This window comes from Entelurus aequoreus, linkage group LG03 (genome assembly GCF_033978785.1).
Source record: "Entelurus aequoreus isolate RoL-2023_Sb linkage group LG03, RoL_Eaeq_v1.1, whole genome shotgun sequence".
Lineage (NCBI taxonomy): Eukaryota > Metazoa > Chordata > Actinopteri > Syngnathiformes > Syngnathidae > Entelurus > Entelurus aequoreus.
The window spans coordinates 83534725-83555618 of NC_084733.1; the positions used below are offsets into that span (position 1 = coordinate 83534725).

At 39.1% G+C, this 20894-nt stretch overlaps 1 protein-coding gene across 1 annotated transcript in view; it reads right to left on the reverse strand.

Moving 5' to 3' along the window:
* Nucleotides 1-3573: 3573 nt before the first annotated feature.
* Nucleotides 3574-20894, reverse strand: part of LOC133645972 (chemokine-like protein TAFA-1) — a 19004-nt gene continuing 1683 nt past the window's right edge. The window contains exons 4-6 of the mRNA XM_062040895.1: nucleotides 19595-19744; nucleotides 17392-17519; nucleotides 3574-4896 (exon numbers count right to left, since the gene is read on the reverse strand). Of these exons, the coding sequence (XP_061896879.1) occupies nucleotides 4888-4896; nucleotides 17392-17519; nucleotides 19595-19744 (287 nt within the window). The 3' untranslated portion in view covers nucleotides 3574-4887. The remainder of the gene's footprint in view (nucleotides 4897-17391; nucleotides 17520-19594; nucleotides 19745-20894) is intronic.

Below are 20894 nucleotides of genomic sequence, written 5' to 3' on the forward strand. Positions count from 1 at the left end.
TTAATGGGGAAATTGTCGCTTTCTCGGTCCGAATTTCTCTCACTTCATGCGGCCATCATTGTAAACAATAGGGAACTTTGCGTATATGTTCAACTGACTACGTCACGCTACTTCCGGTAGGGGCAAGCCTTTTTTTTATCAGATACCAAAAGTTGCAATCTTTATCGTCGTTGTTCTATACTAAATCCTTTCAGCAAAAATATGGCAATATCGCGAAATGATCAAGTATGACACATAGAATAGATCTGCTATCCCTGTTTAAATAACAAAAAATCATTTCAGTAGGCCTTTAATGCATTATTTGAGGCTCATGGAGGCAACACGTACACACAAAAAACCTAAACACATTCATCCTATAGTACCTGAATGCATCATTTGAGGCACATGGAGGCAACACAGTGGTGTCCCCAAAGACCGCGGACCGAGGCCGGTGGTCGCCATGTTGGCAGCAGAGAGCGTCCTCACCTGTCCTCGGCCATCACTGTGCTGCTCACAGCCGCTTGGGGGCAGATTTGCATATTTGCATATTGTGTCTGAGGGTTGTTATGATGTGCTGTGATGTCTTCAACCGCCTTGTTGTCTGTGCGGTGAATAATTCAATGCTGGCCTTGTCTGCAGGATGTTTATTTCCATTCCACACACACACACACACACACACACACACACACACACAGACAGACACACACGCACGCACGCACGCACACACACACACACACACACACACACACACACACAGGCACACACACACATACACACACGCTACATCGCATGCAGCATCATTCAGCCTGATGAGAAAGTGGTTCACTCCATTGTGTACGTGTGTTGTGTGTGTGTGTGTGTGTGTGTGTGTGTGTGTGTGTGTGTGTGTGTGTGTGTGTGTGTGTGTGTGTGTGTGTGTGTGTGTGTATCATCATGCTAATGTTACACATACATGAGAGTTTAAAAGGAAACTGCTGCATTTTTCATGCCGACGTCTTCTCCTAGCGACCTTTTACTCACAACATGCCGTCCAAACTCCGCGTGTCTGGTATAGCAGCACTAAATAATAGTACTAAATAGTACTGAGTACCAGTAAAGTCATGAATTACAAAAGGTACTATACTGCCTTTGAAAAATACCAGTACTTGTTTTTTGGGGTTTTTTTCAACATTGCTGCTAATATGAGCCGAGATGCATGTGAGTCAACACACACACAGAGCACTTACAAGCGGAAACAGTGTGGCGACAGAAGAGGGAGAATGGAAGCGATGAGGCTTCCAAACTAACAATAAAGGTGAAGATGTAAACACTGAAGCGCTGCTTTAAAACATAGCTATCTACTGGCTAACGTCCCTCCACGGTGGTTTAGCTACATCTAAATGACTAATCCTGGCCTCCAAGGTGACAAAAAAGGAAGTATTATTATCACTGGAAGAGCTAAACATGTAAATATAATAAATATATAGTCAATGTAATAGAGTACATGTAGTGTGCTACTGAAGTCCAAAATGGGCCCAGTGAGATGTTTCTAATATTGGATGCACTCACGCAGATCAATGAGGCGATGAAATATGAAAGACTTATGACACAATGATAAACTTAATTAGCATCACACCTCAGCATTATTACTTTGTACAACATGGGGTGCCTAATGAAGTGTCCACCTGACTTCCTGTCCGATGATGCTGATGGCCACGATGAAGAGGAATCAAGCAGGCTTCCAGTCTGAGGATGATAAGTACAATCTATAATCAACTTGCAGGTAAACAAACTACAATAATCTCTGAGATGAAGGACCTAATTTTAATAAGATTTATCATGACATCATCGTCATTACATCTTCATGACATCATCATAATTACATCATCATCACATCATCATGACGTCTTCCTCGTTGCATCATCATAAAGACATCATCATGACATCATCATCATTATCACACATCATGACATTATCGTGACGTCATCCTCGTGACATCATCATTATTACATCATCCTGACATTATTGTGATGTCATCGTGACATTATTGTGACATCATCATCAAAACATCATCATGACATCGTCCTCATAACATCATCATTATTGAATCATCATTACATCATCATGACATCATTGTGAAGTCATCGTGACGTCATCGTGACGTCATCGTGGCATCACCGTGACGTCATCATCAATGCATCATCATAACATCATCATGACATAATCATCAATACATCATCGTGAGATCATCATGATATTATCATGACATCATGATGATATCATGGCATCATCATGACTTCATTATCAATACATCATCGTGGCATCATCATGACATTATCGTGACATCATCATGACAAAAAAAAACAAACTACAATAATCTCTGAGATGAAGGACCTGATTTTAATAAGATTTATCATGACATCATCATCATAAAATCTTCATGATATCATCATCATCACATCATCATGACGTCGTCCTCGTTGCATCATCATAGACATGATCATCATCATTACATCATCATGACATCATCATCATCATCACATCATCATTATCCCATCATCATGACATCATCGTGACGTCATCCTCATGACATCATCATTATTACATCATCATGACATTATTGTGGTGTCATCGCGACATTGTTGTGACATCATCATCAAAACATAATCATGACATCATCCTCATAACATCATCATTATTACATCATCATGACATCATCATGACATCATTGTGAAGTCATCGTGATGTCATCGTGACGTCATCGTGGCATCACCGTGACGTCATCATCAATGCATCATCATGACATAATCATCAATACATCATCGTGAGATCATCATGGTATTATTGTGACATCATGATGACATCATGGCATCATCATGACTTCATCATCAATACATCATCGTGGCATCATCATGACATTATCGTGACATCATCATGACATTATCGTGACATCATCATGACAAAAAAACAAACTACAATAATCTCTGAGATGAAGGACCTAATTTTATTCAGATTTATCATGACATCATCATCATTACATCTTCATGACATCATCATCATCACATCATCATGATGTCGTCCTCGTTGCATCATCATAAAGACATCATCATCATCATTACATCATCATGACATCATCATCATCATCACATCATCATTATCACATCATCATGACATCATCGTGACGTCATGCTCATGACATCATCATGACATTATTGTGATGTCATCGTGACATCATCGTGACATTATTGTGACATCATCATCAAAACATAATCATGACATCGTCCTCATAACATCATCATTATTACATCAGCATGACATCATTGTGAAGTCATCGTGATGTCATCGTGACATCATCGTGGCATCACCATGACGTCACCATCAATGCATCATCATAACATCATCATGACATAATCATCAATACATCATGGTGAGATCATCATGGTATTATCGTGACATCATGATGACATCATGGCATCATCATGACTTCATCATCAATACATCATCGTGGCATCATCATGACATTATCGTGACATCATCATGACATTATCGTGGCATCACCATGACGTCATCATCAATGCATCATCATGACATAATCATCAATACATCATCGTGAGATCATCATGGTATTATCGTGACATCATGATGACATCATGGCATCATCATGACTTCATCATCAATACATAATCGTGGCATCATCATGACATTATCGTGACATCATCATGACATTATCATGACATCATGACATCATCATCATCATCATCATGCCACCATCATTGTGACATCATTAATACATCAACATGCCATCATCATTGTGACATCATCATGACATCGTTATCATGACATCATCATCATGCCGTCATTAATGTGACATCACTGTACATCATCATGACATCATCATTATTACACCATCATGGCATCAGCTACAAGACATCATCATGATGTCATCATTGTGACATTATCATCACGTTGTCATCATTGGGTCATCATGACGACATCATCATGACATTATCATGACATCATCATCATGACATCATCGTGACATCATCATGACATGATCGTCATCGTGACATCATCATGACATGATCGTCATCGTGACATCATCATGACATGATCATCATCGTGACATCATCATGACATCATCATCATCGTGACATCATCATTGTGACATTATCATCCTGACGACATCAGCAGGCTGCTGTACGAACACATTCTCTTCATGGCTCTTGCCAGCAGTTTGACGTATGGGGAGGAACATGGCTGGAGATGTCTGTCATGACAAGACTCACGTAAAAGTCTCAGGAACACATATTTGAAAACAAACAGGAAGTCGGCCATCTTGGATTCTGTCTAGGCCAAAAATAGGGGTGGTACTTTAAGGAACTCTTCCTCTGGACTTTGACCAAACGAGTTACAAATAGAACCACAGATACGAGACAGATTGCCGATAGCAAATTGCGAAGGACTTTTGCCTACGCCTTAGGAGGTGGAGGTGGGCGTGGCATGGCGTGGCGTGGCGCCAAACTTCGATCTGATGACTCGCCACAAAACTTTTAGAACTCTGCCCCGCCCTTCGTTTGCCGGGAAACGCCAGAAAGAAGCCCCTCCTACTCCTGGTGATTGGGCAGCATCTCAGGCACATGGCTAGTTCAAATATGATTAGCATATTTAAATGTGGGTGTGGCCATCAGCATTCCAAAATGTGCTCGGATTTAGTACTTCGGAAACTGTTTGTGCGTACAACGGAAAATGACGTTACGGTCCGCATATTCTTGAACGTTGTCCTCGCCAGTCCCTCACGGACTTGTTGTCCGCTCAAGTCGTCATTGACTCTTTGCCGTGGACTCAACCTTTCCCCGGGAAGGCGAACCTCGACAGGAATCTTCTTGTCCGAGTGTTGACTGAGACGGACGGCGGCCATGTTACTTCCTGTCAGGAGACCTGCGAGACACGAGCAACCGACGGGGGAACAAGAAGTCAAAGATTAGGAACATGCAGAGTTCTATGTATATTTTAGTATTCTCTTGTCTAACAAAAATATTGTTCTAAGTAACAGTCCTCATGGGATTTATGTTGTATTGCTGCTTTTATTTCATTTTATTTATTTATTTATTTATTTATTTTTAACCGAAAGACAATTCTATATCTCCCTGCTGATTCCTCTGGTCCCACAGAAATGGCTCTGCTAGTTGTCACTAATTTACATTCAAATCTTTTTTGTGTGTGTGATTGATGCTGTATTACTGCCTTTTCCATGTTCAACCAAAACATGCCTGTTCACGATCAGATAGTCGATATTTTGCTCACTCTCCCAAGACCATTTCGCCCCAAACACCCCTCTCTCTTCTCACATTCCAAGGCGGATATAAAGATCTGAAACTTTTTCTTTGTCTTTGATGTTGATGAAGCATATGAACATTTCTTAAACACGTTCATAATACTTTATGACAAACATTGTCCATGGAAACAACTCAGTAGAAAGCAGATAAAGAACAATCAACCATGGATGACAAGAGGATTAAAAAATGCTTGTAATAAGACGGATATATTATATAGACAATGTATAACACAAAGAACTACAGAGGCAGAAAATAAGTACAAAACGTATAAAAGCAAGCTAACTAGCATACTACGAACATGTAGAAAAGAATATTACAGTCAATTATTAGACAGAAACAAAAACAATATGAGAGCAACGTGGGGCATCCTCAATAGCATTATCAAAAGTGGCACTAAGAGGGATTACTCCCAATACTTCTCAGACGGAAACAAAAATAATGACACCATGAAGAAAGTAGTTGAAAGCTTCAATAAAGACTTTGTAAATATTGGACCAAAATTGGAGGAAATGATTCCAGACCCAGTTTCAACTGAGGACTATATTGACACCATAGATAGAAATCCCAACTCCATTGTCAGGTTCAAACACTGATGACATCTATTAAACAGACAAAGAAGCAAGGAATTAAACAGAGACAGAATTAAATTCGGCTCAATGAGGAGAAACGCGCACACCTGTACCCTTGAACAGTGTTCCACCACGCTCTGATGAAAGATTGTACGCTGTTTCTAAGGGAAGGGGGTCGTAAACAGCCATCGCTTTTGATTAAAAAAAACAGTTAAAAGAAAAGGTGCCTGGAGGGGAGTCAGGTCATTGTAGATCTCGGGTCAAGACAAAATCTTCCTGTGGATTAGAATAGAAGAAAGAAACCGACGCCTTCATGTCGCTTCCCATTGTACACAGTGGAGTTTTACAAGCCTTTTGCTTGGTAGGATCAAAGACAGCTTTTGTCCTCTCGCAGGGCGAGCTGAACTCAAAGTAACACAAAGTTTTGTGATAACTTAGATACAATTATTCTGGCATCAATGTTCCTCAATAATGTGACACGGGAGGAAATAGTTAAAATTGTGGAAATATGCAAATCCAAGACTTCAATCGATTGTAATGGAATTGATATGGAAATGATAAAAAAAAAGGTTATTGAAGAGATCTCAGGATCATTAATGTATATTAGCAACCTATCATCTCGAACAGGCAAATTCCCAAACAAAATGAAAATAGCTAAAGTTGCACCAATTTATAAGACTGGAGACAAACACCATTTTACAAATTATAGACCTGTTTCTTTACTTCCACAATTCTCTAAAATCATTGAAAAACTGTTCAATAACAGATTAGAGAGTTCCACAAAGAAAAATAGAATACTCGTTGAGAAGCAATATGGATACAGAGCTAATGTTTCAACTTTGATGGCTTTAATTGAAATTAAAAATGTGCGGCAGCAGTGTTTGTGGATCTAACTAAAGTATTTGACACAATTAATCACAATATTTTAATCCAAAAATTAGAAGGGTGTGGCATCAGAGGGTTGGTCTTAAAGGCCTACTGAAAGCCACTACTACCGACCACGCAGTCTGATAGTTTATATATCAATGATGAAATCTTAACATTGCAACACATGCCAATACGGCCGGGTTAACTTATAAAGTGCAATTTTAAATTTCCCGCTAAACTTCCGGTTGAAAACGCCTTTGGATGATGACGTATGCGCGTGACGTAACCAGTGAAACAGGAGTATCGGTAGCCCATTGAAGCCAATACAAAAAGCTCTGTTTTCATTTCATAATTCCACAGTATTCTGGACATCTGTGTTGGTGAATCTTTTGCAATTTGTTTAATGAACAATGGAGACTGCAAAGAAGAAAGTTGTAGGTGGGATCGGTGTATTAGCGGCTGGCTGTAGCAACACAACAAGGAGGACTTTCTTGGATAGCAGACGCGCTAGCCGCCAACCGCATCTGTGATCGGGTGAAGTCCTTCGTCAAGCCGTTGATCGCTGGAACGCAGGTGAACACGGGTGTTGATGAGCAGATGAGGGCTGGCTGGCGTAGGTGGATAGCTAATGTTTTTATCATAGCTCTGTGAGGTCCGGTTGCTAAGTTGCTAAGTTAGCTTCAGCGTCGTTAGCAACAGCATTTTTAAGCTTTGCCAGGCTGAGAATTATTAACCGTGTAGTTACATGTCCATGGTTTAATAGTATTGTTGATCTTCTGTCTATCCTTCCAGTCAGGGGTTTATTTATTTTGTTTCTATCTGCATTTGAGCCAGATGCTATCACGTTAGCTCAGTAGCTAAAGAGCTTCGCCGATGTATTGTAGTGGAGATAAAAGTCACTGTGAATGTCCATTTCGCGTTCTCGACTCTCATTTTCAAGAGGATATAGTATCCGAGGTGGTTTAAAATACAAATCCGTGATCCACAATAGAAAAAGGAGAGAGTGTGGAATCCAATGAGCCAACTTGTACCTAAGTTACGGTCAGAGCGAAAAAAGATATGTCTTTCACTGCATTCTAGTCCGTCACTCTAACGTTCCTCATCCACGAATCTTTCATCCTCGCTCAAATTAATGGGGTAATCGTCACTTTCTCGGTCCGAATCGCTCTAGCTGCGTTGAAAACAGTAAGAAAATATGAGGAGGCGAACAACTGACTACGTCTTGCTACTTCCGGTAGGGGCAAGGCTTTTTTTTATCAGAGACCAAAAGTTGCGAACTTTATCGTCGTTGTTCTATACTAAATCCTTTCAGCAAAAATATGGCAATATCGCGAAATGATCAAGTATGACACATAGAATGGATCTGCTATCCCCGTTTAAATAAATAAAAAATCATTTCAGTAGGCCTTTAAACTGGATTAAAAGTTTGTGGAGGGAAAGTGAGTCAGCGCTGGTTGGAGGAGGAAAAGTCACCGCCGCTGTCCATGGTACTGAGGACGAGCACCAGCGGGCAGGTGATTAGATTTCACAGGTGGTACGTGTTAATCTAATCATCTGTGGTCTTTAACAGGAAGCGGCCGGGAGCAGAGCGATAGAGAGAGGATTGGGAGTGACGCCAACGTCCGGACATGCCGAAAAACATTTGGAGGAATCTTGTTAAAACCATTAAAACTTTGTTAAACCTGCACGCTCGGCTCTTGTGCCGTGTCTACAGTGGAGCTGCTAGGAAGCGACTTCCACAAAGTTATTTAACCAACAGCAAACAATACGTGAAGATGAGAGAACACACATCTACAACGCTGAATATATCTTGTGGTGTACCCCAGGGATCAATGCTAGGACCAAAAATTGTTCAATCTCCATATAAATGACATTTGTAAAGTTACAAAAGATTTAAAGTGAGTATTATTTGCGGATGATACAACAGCGTTTTGTTCAGGAGAGAACACACTAAGGCTGTGAATCTTTGGGTGTCCCACGATTCGATTCAATATCGATTCTTGGGGTCACGATTCGATTCAAAATCGATTTTTTTTTTCCGATTCAACGCGATTCTCGATTCAAAAACGATATTTTCCCGATTCAAAACGATTCTCTATTCATTCAATACATAGATTTCAGCAGGATCTACCCCAGTCTGCTGACATGCAAGCAGAGTAGTAGATTTTTGTAAAAAGCTTTTATAATTGTAAAGGACAATGTTTTATCAACTGATTGCAATAATGTACATTTGTTTTAACTATTAAATGAACCAAAAATATGACTTATTTTTTCTTTGTGAAAATATTGGACACAGTGTGTTGTCAAGCTTATGAGATGCGATGCAAGTGTAAGCCACTGTGACACTATTGTTCATTTTTTTTAATTTTTTATAAATGTCTAATGATAATGTCAATGAGGGATTTTTAATTAATGCTATGTTGAAATTGTAACTAATATTAATACTGTTGTTGATAATATTCATTTTTGTTTCACTATTTTTGGTTTGTTCTGTGTGGTGTTTGTGTCTCCTCTCAATTGCTCTGTTTATTGCAGTTCTGAGCATTGCTGGGTCGGGTTTGGTTTTGGAATTGGATTGCATTGTTATGGTATTGCTGTGTATTGTTTTGTTGGATTGATTAATTTAAAAAATAAAATAAAATTAAAAAAAAATATAAAAACATTAATAAATTTTTTTTTGTTAATCGATTTAAAAAAAAAAAGAGAATCGATTCTGAATCGCACAACGTGAGAATCGCGATTCAAATTCGAATCGATTTTTTCCCACACTCCTAGAACTCACAGAAGCTAACACAAATAATAACAGAGGAAATGAACCCGTTAAAAAGATGGTTTGACAAAAACAGACTATCTTTGAATCTCAGTAAAACTAAAATAACGCTATTCGGTAACAGTAGAAGGGAAAGTCAACACAAATACAAATAGACGGAGTAGACATTGAAAGAGTAAATGAAACCAAATTTCGAGGCATAATGATTGATGATAAAATGAACAGGAAACGTCATATAAAAAATATACAACATAAAACTCAACAACTGAAATTGTGATGCATCATGTTGCATGCATGCATGTTCCAAATAAACTCAAACTCAACTCAACAACTCAATATAGATATTAAAGGTCTACTGAAATGATTTTTTTAAAATTTAAACGGGGCTAGCAGATCCATTCTATGTGTCATACTTGATCATTTCGCGATATTGCCATATTTTTGATGAAAGGATTTAGTATAGAACAACGACGATAAAGATTGCAACTTTTGGTCGCTGATAAAAAAAAAAGCCTTGCCCCTACCGGAAGTAGCGTGACGTCGCCAGAGGAAGGACTCCTCACATTCTACCGTTGTTTACAATGCAGCGAGAGAGATTCGGACCGAGAAAGCGACGATTACCCCATTAATTTGAGCGAGGATGAAAGATTCGTGGATGAGGAAAGTGAGAGTGAAGGACTAGAGAGGCAGTGCAGGACGTATCTTTTTTCGCTCTGACCGTAACTTAGGTACAAGCTGGCTCATTGGATTCCACACTCTCTCCTTTTTCCATTGTGGATCACGGATTTGTATTTTAAACCACCTCGGATACTATATCCTCTTGAAAATGAGAGTCGAGAACGCGAAATGGACATTTAAAGTGACTTTTATCTCCACGACAATACATCGGCGAAACACTTTAGCTACGGAGCTAACGTGATAGCATCGGGCTCAAATGCAGATAGAAACAAAAGAAATAAACCCCTGACTGGAAGGATAGACAGAAGATCAACAATACTATTAAACCATGGACATGTAACTACACGGTTAATAATTCCCAGCCTGGCAAAGCTGAACAATGCTGTTGCTAACGACGCCATTGAAGCTAACTTAGCAACGGGACCTCACAGAGCAAAACATTAGCTATCCACCTACGCCAGCCCTCATCTGCTCATCAACTCCCGTGCTCACCTGCGTTCCAGCAATCGACGGAAGGACGTAGGACTTCACCCGATTATCCGTGCGGTCGGCGGCTAGCGTCGGCTAGCGCGTCTGCTATCCAAGTAAGTCCTCCTGGTTGTGTTGCTGCAGCCAGCCGCTAATACACCGATCCCACCTACAACTTTCTTCTTTGCAGTCTTCATTGTTCATTAAACAAATTGCAAAAGATTCACCAACACAGATGTCCAGAATACTGTGGAATTTTGAGATGAAAACAGAGCTTTTTTGTATTGGATTCAATGGGGTACCAATACTTCCGTTTATCTAGTGACGTCACGCGCATACGTCATCATATAAAGACGTTTTCAATCGGAAGTTTAGCGGGAAATTTAAAATGGCACTTTATAAGTTAACCCGGCCGTATTGGCATGTGTTGCAATGTTAAGATTTCATCATTGATGTATAAACTATCAGACTGCGTGGTCGGTAGTAGTGGCTTTCAGTTGGCCTTTAAAGTTGGGAAGTTATCATGACCACATGTTGATACCCACACCGAAATCGTCCCCTTGTGGTGGACAATTATAACAGTCGTAAGTTCCTCCGACTTGCTCCGATCTTCCTGAAACTTCTGCCGGCGGACATTCAGCATGCGAGACACGACAGGACACGAAATGTGTAAACTCAGACATTTTGTCCTCGGGAGGCAACGGGCCGACATGAAGAGGAACATCTCCCGCCCTGCTGTCCATCTTCACGACCCGCTCCGACAAGACGGCGGCGCTTTTGGAAGGTTTTGATTATTCGCGGCTCGTCCGGGAGCGACCAAGCGGGACGCATGTTTGGACTGTTGATGCCGACTGTCAGCAACAACACCACTTTTCCCCACTCTTTCAACGTCCTGCAAAGCCGAAAAAGTATTTTCGGGTTATTCTTGTGTTTTCTGTCATACACTATATTGCCAAAAGTATTTGGCCACCTGCCTTGACTCACATATGAACTTGAAGTGCCATCCCATTCCTAACCCGTAGGGTTCAATATGATGTGGGTCCACCTTTTGCAGCTATTACAGCTTCAACTCTTCTGGGAAGGCTGTCCACAAGGTTGCGGAGTGTGTTTATAGGAATTTTCCAGCATTCTTCCAAAAGCGCATTGGTGAGGTCACACACTGATGTTGGTCAAGAAGGTATCACGGCCAGGGGCCCCTCATCTTTGCGTCCTGACGAGCGCACCCACAGGCGCTCTCTCTCCGCTGCAGGTGTGCCTCCTCGCGCCTGCAGACAATCTGCAATCGGCGCACCTGCCCGTGATGAACGAGCTGCCTTCATAAGCCTGCTCAACCTGCCATCCCGTGCCGGAATATAGTCTTCTGTACCGTAAGCCGATACCCAGCTTTATGCTCTCTCTCTCTCTCTCTCTCTCTCTACGTTTCTCCCTATGTTTCATTGTTCTTCCTTGTCGTCCTCCCCAGCTATCTGCCTTCGTCCCCGCGTGATCGAGCTGTGCGCCTCGACTTCTCTTTTGGACTTTGTACTTCCACCATCGATCCCCGACCTCTGGCATGGACTCGGACTCTGACGCCTCTCTCTCGCCCTGGACCATCTGCCTGCCCCATGGACTGCCTAGTTCCTTCGCTCTCACCAACATTTAAGGTAAAACACTCCAGTTAAATACTACACATAGTTTTACACCATACACACTCTTGGATTTTGTCACACTCCATTTCCTTAGTTATTATATTTAGTATTGTTTGATTATTATAGATATATATATATATATATATAGTCTATATATATATATAATAAATCTCAGAGCTACATACTGCCCCCTGGTGTCTGTTGCCGTCATCTCCCTCTTTCCAATCCATAACAGTAGGCCTGGCTCTCAGTCTCCGTTCTAATTCATCCCAAAGGTGTTCTATCGGGTTCAGGTCAGGACTCTGTGCAGGCCAGTCAAGTTCATCCACACCAGACTCTGTCATCCATGTCTTTATGGACCTTGCTTTTGTGCACTGGTGCACGGTCATGTTGGAAGAGGAAGGGGCCCGCTCCAAACTGTTCCCACGAGGTTGGGAGCATGGAATTGTCCAAAATGTTTTGGTATCCTGGAGCATTCAAAGTTCCTTTCACTGGAACTAAGGGGCCAAGCCCAACTCCTGAAAAACTTTTGGCAATATAGTGTACTTCTACATATTTTGTAGCACACCTACACTTTTAAATGTTGTCTATCATTCACAATCCTTATATAAGACAAGTTTTTCCTTTTAAAAATGTTTTATTTTAAATAGGGTTGTGCGGTATACCGGTACTAGTATAGTATCGTGGTACTAATGACTCAAAAACGGTACTATACTCTGTTTGAAAAGTACCGGTTCGACTGTGTTTTTTTTGTCACGTCGTGACATTGCTGGTTTTACGAGGAGAGGAGCATGTTCGGCAGCGCGCACACACACGGAGTACTTACAAGCAGACACAGTGTGTCGACAGAAAAGGGAGAACGGACGCATTTTGGCTTAAAAACTAAAGATAAAGGTGAAGTTATAACACTGAAACGCCCTCAGGAAGAGGTGCTTCTACTTCTAAATCACCAATCCTTGCCTCCATGGCGACAAATTAAGTGAGTTTCTTACAAGTACCATTATCACTGGAGGACGAGGAATAGCTAAACATGCTTCACTACACGCCGTAGCTCACCGGCGTCACAATGTAAACAAACGCCATGGGTTGGATCCACTGTAATGATACCAAGTACAAGTCGATACTACTATGATTACATCGATATTTTTTAATCGTCACAAAATCTTTTTTCTTTTTTTATGTATATAAACTCAGGAAATATGACCCTGGACACATGGAGACTTAAATTATGACCATTGTACGATCCTGTATCTACTTGGTATCGGATCGATACCCAAATTTGTGGTATCATCCAAAACTAATGTAAAGTATCAAACAACAGAAGAATAAGTGATTATTACATTTTAACAGAAGTGCAAGTAGAACATGTTGAAACGGGGGGGGGAAAACCCAGATATTAACAGTAAATGAACAAGTAGATTAATAATTTTTTACAGCTTGTCCTTTATAATGTTGACAAAATAATTGAATGATAAATGACACAATATGTTACTGCATACGTCAGCAGACTGATTAGGAGCCTTTGTTTGTTTACTTACTACTAAAAGACAAGTTGTCTAGTATGTTCACTATTTTATTTAAGGACAAACTTGCAATAATACCAATATGTTTAATGTACCCTAATATTTTTTGTTAAAATAAAGCCAATAATGCTATTTTTTGTGGTGCCCTTTATTTAGAAAAGTATCGAAAAGTATCTAAATACATTTTGGAACCGGTACCAAAATATTGGTGTCGAGACAACCCTAATTCTAAAACGTAAATAAACACCAGCAAGAGGTGGCTAACAATGCAGCTAATGGGGATTCGATCTATTACGCCTACAAAGCGCTCTAAAAACCTCCATCAAGGTTTTTTATACACAATGTAATGTAGTAACATTCATAATAACATGTAATATTTAAATATTTTGATCACTTTAAGCATACGCCGGTGTGAATGATTTCACAGATGCATCACAACGTTCACTTTTCCTTCAACAACATCACTACTAATCATGGCAGACAACAAAGACTACTTTTGGACAAATGATCATCCATAAAGTTATGTTTTTAATCCTGTATATAAAGAGGATAGGATACATGTTTTAGGAGCTGTCTGCTAAGAAAATCCAGCAAGTAGCAGTATTGATATGTGCCATCCATTCATCCATTTTCTACCACTTGGCCCTTTCGGGATCAAGGGGGGTGCTATTGCTAAGTGCTGAACAAGAAATAGAAACTACCAACACAATAAAACAATCACTTTCTGCACAATGTCTGCTCTCACTGGGATGTTTATATCTTTCAGCACCAGCCTTGTGTTCATAGCTTTGATAAGGACATTGTCACAATCCTCACTTATTTTGCTGTACTGTTGACTTCCTGTGTTGTGCAGACTTCCAGAAGTCCGCCTTTGGTATCGATTATATTTAAAAAAAACTTAAAATAATCTAAACAGGAGGATAAACTACAAGTTTTAGAAGCTATGTGCCAAGAAAATCCAGCAAAAATCCGGCAAAACTACCAACACAATAAAACAATCACTTTCTGTACAATGTCTGCTCTCACTGGGATGTTTATATCTTTCAGCACAATACTTGTGTTCTTAGCTTTGATGAGGAATTTGTCACAATCCTTACTTTTTTGCTGTATTGTTAACTTCCTGTGTTGTGCAGACTTCCAGAAGTCCGCCTTTGGTATCGATTATACTTAAAAAACTTAAAATAATCTACACTGGAGGATGAACTACAAGTTTTAGAAGCTGTGTGCCAAGAACATCCAGCAAAAATACCAACATAATAAAACAATCACTTTCTGTACAATGTCTGCTCTCACTGGGATGTTTATATCTTTGAGCACAAGACTTGTGTTCTTAGATTAGATGAGGAACTTGTCACTTATTTTGCTGTACTGTTAACTTCTTTGTGTTGTGCAGACTTCCAGAAGTCTGCCTTTGGTATCGATTATATTTAAAAAATAACTTAAAATAATCTACACAGGAGGATGAACTACAAGTTTTAGAAGCTATGTGCCAAGAAAATCCAGCAAAAATCCGGCAAAACTACCAACACAATAAAACAATCACTTTCTGTACAATGTCTGCTCTCACTGGGATGTTTATATCTTTCAGCACAATACTTGTGTTCTTAGCTTTGATGAGGAATTTGTCACAATCCTTACTTTTTTGCTGTATTGTTAACTTCCTGTGTTGTGCAGACTTCCAGAAGTCCCCCTTTAGATCGATTATATTTAAAAAACTTAAAATAATCTAAACAGGAGGATGAACTACACGTTTTAGAAGCTGTGTGCCAAGAAAATCCAGCAAACATCCAGCAAAACCACCGACATAATAAAACAATCACTTTCTGTACAATGTCTGCTCTCACTGGGATGTTTATATCTTTCAGCACACGACTTGTGTTCTTAGCTTAGATGAGGAATTTGTCACAATCCTCACTTATTTTGCTGTACTGTTAACTTCCTGTGTCTTGAAGACTTCCAGAAGTCCGCCTTTGGTATCGATTATACTTAAAAAACTTAAAATAATCTACACAGGAGGATGAACTACAAGTTTTAGAAGATGTGTACCAAGAAAATCCAGCAAAAATACCAACATAATAAAACAATCACTTTCTGTACAATGTCTGCTCTCACTGGGATGTTTATATCTTTCAGCACAAGACTTGTGTTCTTAGATTAGATGAGGAATTTGTCACTTATTTTGCTGTACTGTTAACTTCTTGTGTTGTGCAGACTTCCAGAAGTCTGCCTTTGGTATTGATTATATTTTAAAAACTTAAAATAATCCAAACAGGAGGATGAACTACAAGTTTTAGAAGCTGTGTACCAAGAAAATGCAGCAAAACTACCAACATAATAAAACAATCACTTTCCGTACAATGTCTGCTCTCACTGGGATGTTTATATCTTTCAGCACAAGACTTGTGTCCTTAGCTTAGATGAGGAATTTGTCCCTTATTTGGCTGTACTGTTAACTTCCTGTGTTGTGCAGACTTCCATAAGTCTGCCTTTGGTATCGATTACATTTAAAAAAAACTTAGAATAATCTGAACAGGAGGATGAACTACAAGTTTTAGAAGCTGTGTGCCAAGAAAATCCGGCAAAAATCCGTCAAAACTACCAACATAATAAAACAATCACTTTCTGTACAATGTCTGCTCTCACTGGGATGTTTATATCTTTCAGCACAAAATGTGTGTTCTTAGCTTAGATGAGGAATTTGTCACAATCCTCACTTATTTTGCTGTACTGTTAACTTCCTGTGTCTTGAAGACTTCCAGAAGTCCGCCTTTGGTATCGATTATACTTAAAAAAAATCTTAAAATAATCTACACAGGAGGATGAACTACAAGTTTTAGAAGCTGTGTACCAAGAACATCCAGCAAAAATACCAACATAATAAAACAATCACTTTCTGTACAATGTCTGCTCTCACTGGGATGTTTATATCTTTCAGCACAAGACTTTTGTTCTTGGATTAGATGAGGAATTTGTCACTTATTTTGCTGTACTGTTAACTTCTTTGTGTTGTGCAGACTTCCAGAAGTCTGCCTTTGGTATCGATTATATTTAAAAAATAACTTAAAATAATCTACACAGGAGGATGAACTACAAGTTTTAGAAGCTGTGTGCCAAGAAAATCCGGCAAAAATCCGTCAAAACTACCAACATAATAAAACAATCACTTTCTGTACAATGTCTGTTCTCACTGGGATGTTTATATCTTTCAGCACCAGACTTGTGTTCTTAGCTTAGATGAGGAATTTGTCACTTATTTTGCTGTACTGTTAACTTCCTGTGTTGTGCAGATTTCCAGAAGTCCGCCTTTGGAATCGATTATATATATTTTTTTAAACCTAAAAGAATCTGAACAGTTTTTATAATAATATTACTTTTGCAGAAACGTGTTTAGGGTTGAACAGTTTGAGAGTGTTTGTCATCAGAGTAGCAGTGGAATGATACAGTAAGAACAATGTAATCGAGACGTCTGCCCAGTGGGACTCCTCCCATTAAAATGCAGGAACTGCAGATGTTCACTTCAAAGTGTCGGATTGAGAAAGGATAAATACATCGTAAGTCAACCACAAGCTGAGCCAGCTGACCAAGTAGTCTCACCGTGGTGGTCTTGACTCGGCCTCCGGGCTGCGTGCAGGTCCAGCCCGCCTGGTTGAGGAGGAGGTGGCAGCCCTCGTGGTCCAAACATGGACCCATGAGACACCACTGGCGACTGGAGACGATGTCCACTGAGGAGAGGAGACACCATACAAGTGTTGCTCACCCAGCAGTTAAACATTTGAAGAAGAACTAGCCAAGAAGTTGAAACACAACAAGATTGTCAGCCAATCATAACAATGATTGTCACTTAATGATCCTTTCTACACACCTGCTTTGTTTTCTTTGTAGAATTATGACTCTTTTGTTTGTAAAATCATACATGATGTCATTCGCTAAATACAATCAATGTGGAAGTTATCAGTATTAGACACGGGAATACAATTAGGATTAAATCAACTCGGCTTCTTCCTACTTCTCTTCACATGTGTTGAATTGTGCAAACCTACAGTATGATGTGCTTTATTGTCACTTCTTTGATGTCTGAAACATCTGAACCATGCCATACCATGTCATACCATGCCATACCATACCATACCATACCATATTATACCATAACATACCATATTATACCATACCTTACATACAAGACTATACCATGCCATACCATACCATATTATACCATACCGTACATACTATACTATACCATACCATACCACACCATACCATACCATACTGTACATACTATACTATACCATACCATACCATACCATACTGTACATACTATACTATACTATACCATACCATACCATACCATACCATACTATACCATACCATATTATACCATACCTTACATACTATACTATATCATGACTTACATACTATACTATACCATGCCATACCATACCATATTATACCATACCATACCATACCATACATACTATACTATACCATGCCATACTATGACATATTGTACTATACCATGTATACTAAACTAAACTATACTGTGCCATACCACACCATATTTACTAAACTATATCATGCCATACCATACCATACCATACATACTATACTGTACTATACCACGCCATACCATACCATACTATACCATACCATACCATACCATATTATACCGTACCGTACCATACATACTATACTATACCATGCTATACCATACCATGCCATACCATACCATACCATGCCATACCATACCATACATACTATACTATACCGTGCCATACTATACCATGTTATACCATACCGTACCAAACCATACTAAACTATACCATACCATACCATACCATACCATACCATACCATACATACTATACTATACTATACCATACCATACCATACCATACCATACCATACCATGCAATGTCATACCACAACATACCATATTATACCATACCATACCATACATACTATATACCATGCCATACATACTATACTATACCATGCCATACCATATTATACTATACCGTACAATACTATACATATTATACTATACTATACCATAAATACCATACCGTACGGTACCCTACCATATATACTATACTAAACTATACCATATGTACTATACCAAACTATATAATGCATACTATAACATACAAATTATTTTAAACTATAACACACATACTATACAATACCATACCATATTATACCATACCATACCATACCATACCACACTATACCATACCATACCATACCATACATACTATACTATAGCATGCCATACTTTACATACGTACTATACCATACAAACTATATCAAACTATACCCTATACAGGTATACTATATACTAAACTTTCAGTAAAATAAGAAAAACTTTTGGGAAAATAAGGAAAACTTTCAGTAAAATAGGGAAAATGTTTGGGGAAATAATGAAAACTTTAGGGAATATAACAAAAACCTTTAGGAAAATAAGGTAAAATTGAGGAAAATAAGGAAAACTTTTTTGGGGCAAATAAAAAATGAGGTAAAAAAGTGACTAGGATGGCTGAAGCGGGGATCGAACTTGGAACCCTCAAGTTGCTGGCACAGCTGCTCTACCAACCTTGCCACACCGCCCCACATGAGGCTTGACTGCCATGGCCTCGACTCAAGTGGACTGAAACCACTAAAACAAGTTCTCCTTGCCGCAGAACAGCACATGGAGCACAGTTTGCTCCCAATAAGTGGTTGTGGAATCCTGCCAACTTCGCTCCATGTTGATGTGTGCATGAAGCTAGCGCCATCAGATGGCACTGACTCCAATGTCGTCTTACCGTCCACGCAGGCCGGCCTGGCTCGCACGGTTCCCGCGATCTGTCCTTTCCTGCAGGCACAGCGGGCCGTCTGCCGGGCGATGGTCCTTCTGGGCTGACTGCTGTCCCGGTCCATCATGACCACCTCGCAGCTTCCGCTCGACAGGTGACCTGAAAAAGATGCACAATTTACATCAAACTACCAACACAGTGTCGCACAAACTCATCATTTTGTGTCATCATGTCTGTGATGACATTGTAGTATCTGTTAACGTGTGAAAACACATGTTTTTCAAGTGCTGTGTGTTTTCACACTAATCATTCTGTGCCATCACTTCTGTAGTGACCTTGTAGTATCTGTTACCATGGGATAAAACATGTTTTTAAAGTGATGTGTTCACGGGCTGGAAAAATAAGTAAACTTTTGGTAAAATACAGAACATTTTTGGGAAAATAGGAATTTTTTTTGGTAAGATAAGGAAAACCTTTTGTAAAATAGGGAAATTTTGAGGAAAAATTAAGAAAACTTTTGGTAAAATAAGAAAAACTTTCAGTAATGTAAGGGAAACTTTTGGGAAAATAAGGACAACTTTGGGGAAAATAAGAAAAAGTTTGAGAAAATAAGAAAAAACTTTTAGGAAATTATTAGGAAAACTTTTGGAAAAATAAGTAAAATTTGGGTAAAATACGGAAAATTTTGCGGAAAATAAGAAAAACAATTGGTAAATTCAGGAAAGCCTTTAGTAAAATAGTGAAATTTTGAGGAAAAATAAAGAAAACCTTAAAATAAGGTAAACTTTTAGGGAAATAAGAAACATTTTGGAGAAAATAAAGAAACCTTTGGGAAAATTGTGCAGAAAGCAGTTGAAGGATGATGCCACTAATGAATGAGGCGTATTAGCATAAACACATTAGCACCTTTGTGTCTGCTGCATCATAGCCTGGAGGTAAACATTCAGGAAAATTAACAAAACGTTTGTAAAATAAGGAAAACTTTGGGGAAAATAAGGAAAAATTTGGTAAAATACGGAACATTTTGGGGGAAATAAGAAAAACTTTTCGTAAAATAAGGAAAACCTTTGGTAAAACAGGGACATTTTGAGGAAAAATAAAGAAAACTTTTGGTAAAATAAGAAAAACTTTCAGTGATATAAGGGAAACTTTTGGGAAAATAGGGAGAACTTTGGGGAAAATAAGAAAAACATTTGGCAGAATAAAAAAAAGTTGAAAAAATAAGAAAAAACTTTTGGGAAAGTAAGGAAAACTTTTGGAAAAATAAGGAAAACTTTTGGTAAAATAAGAAAAACTTTCAGTGATATAA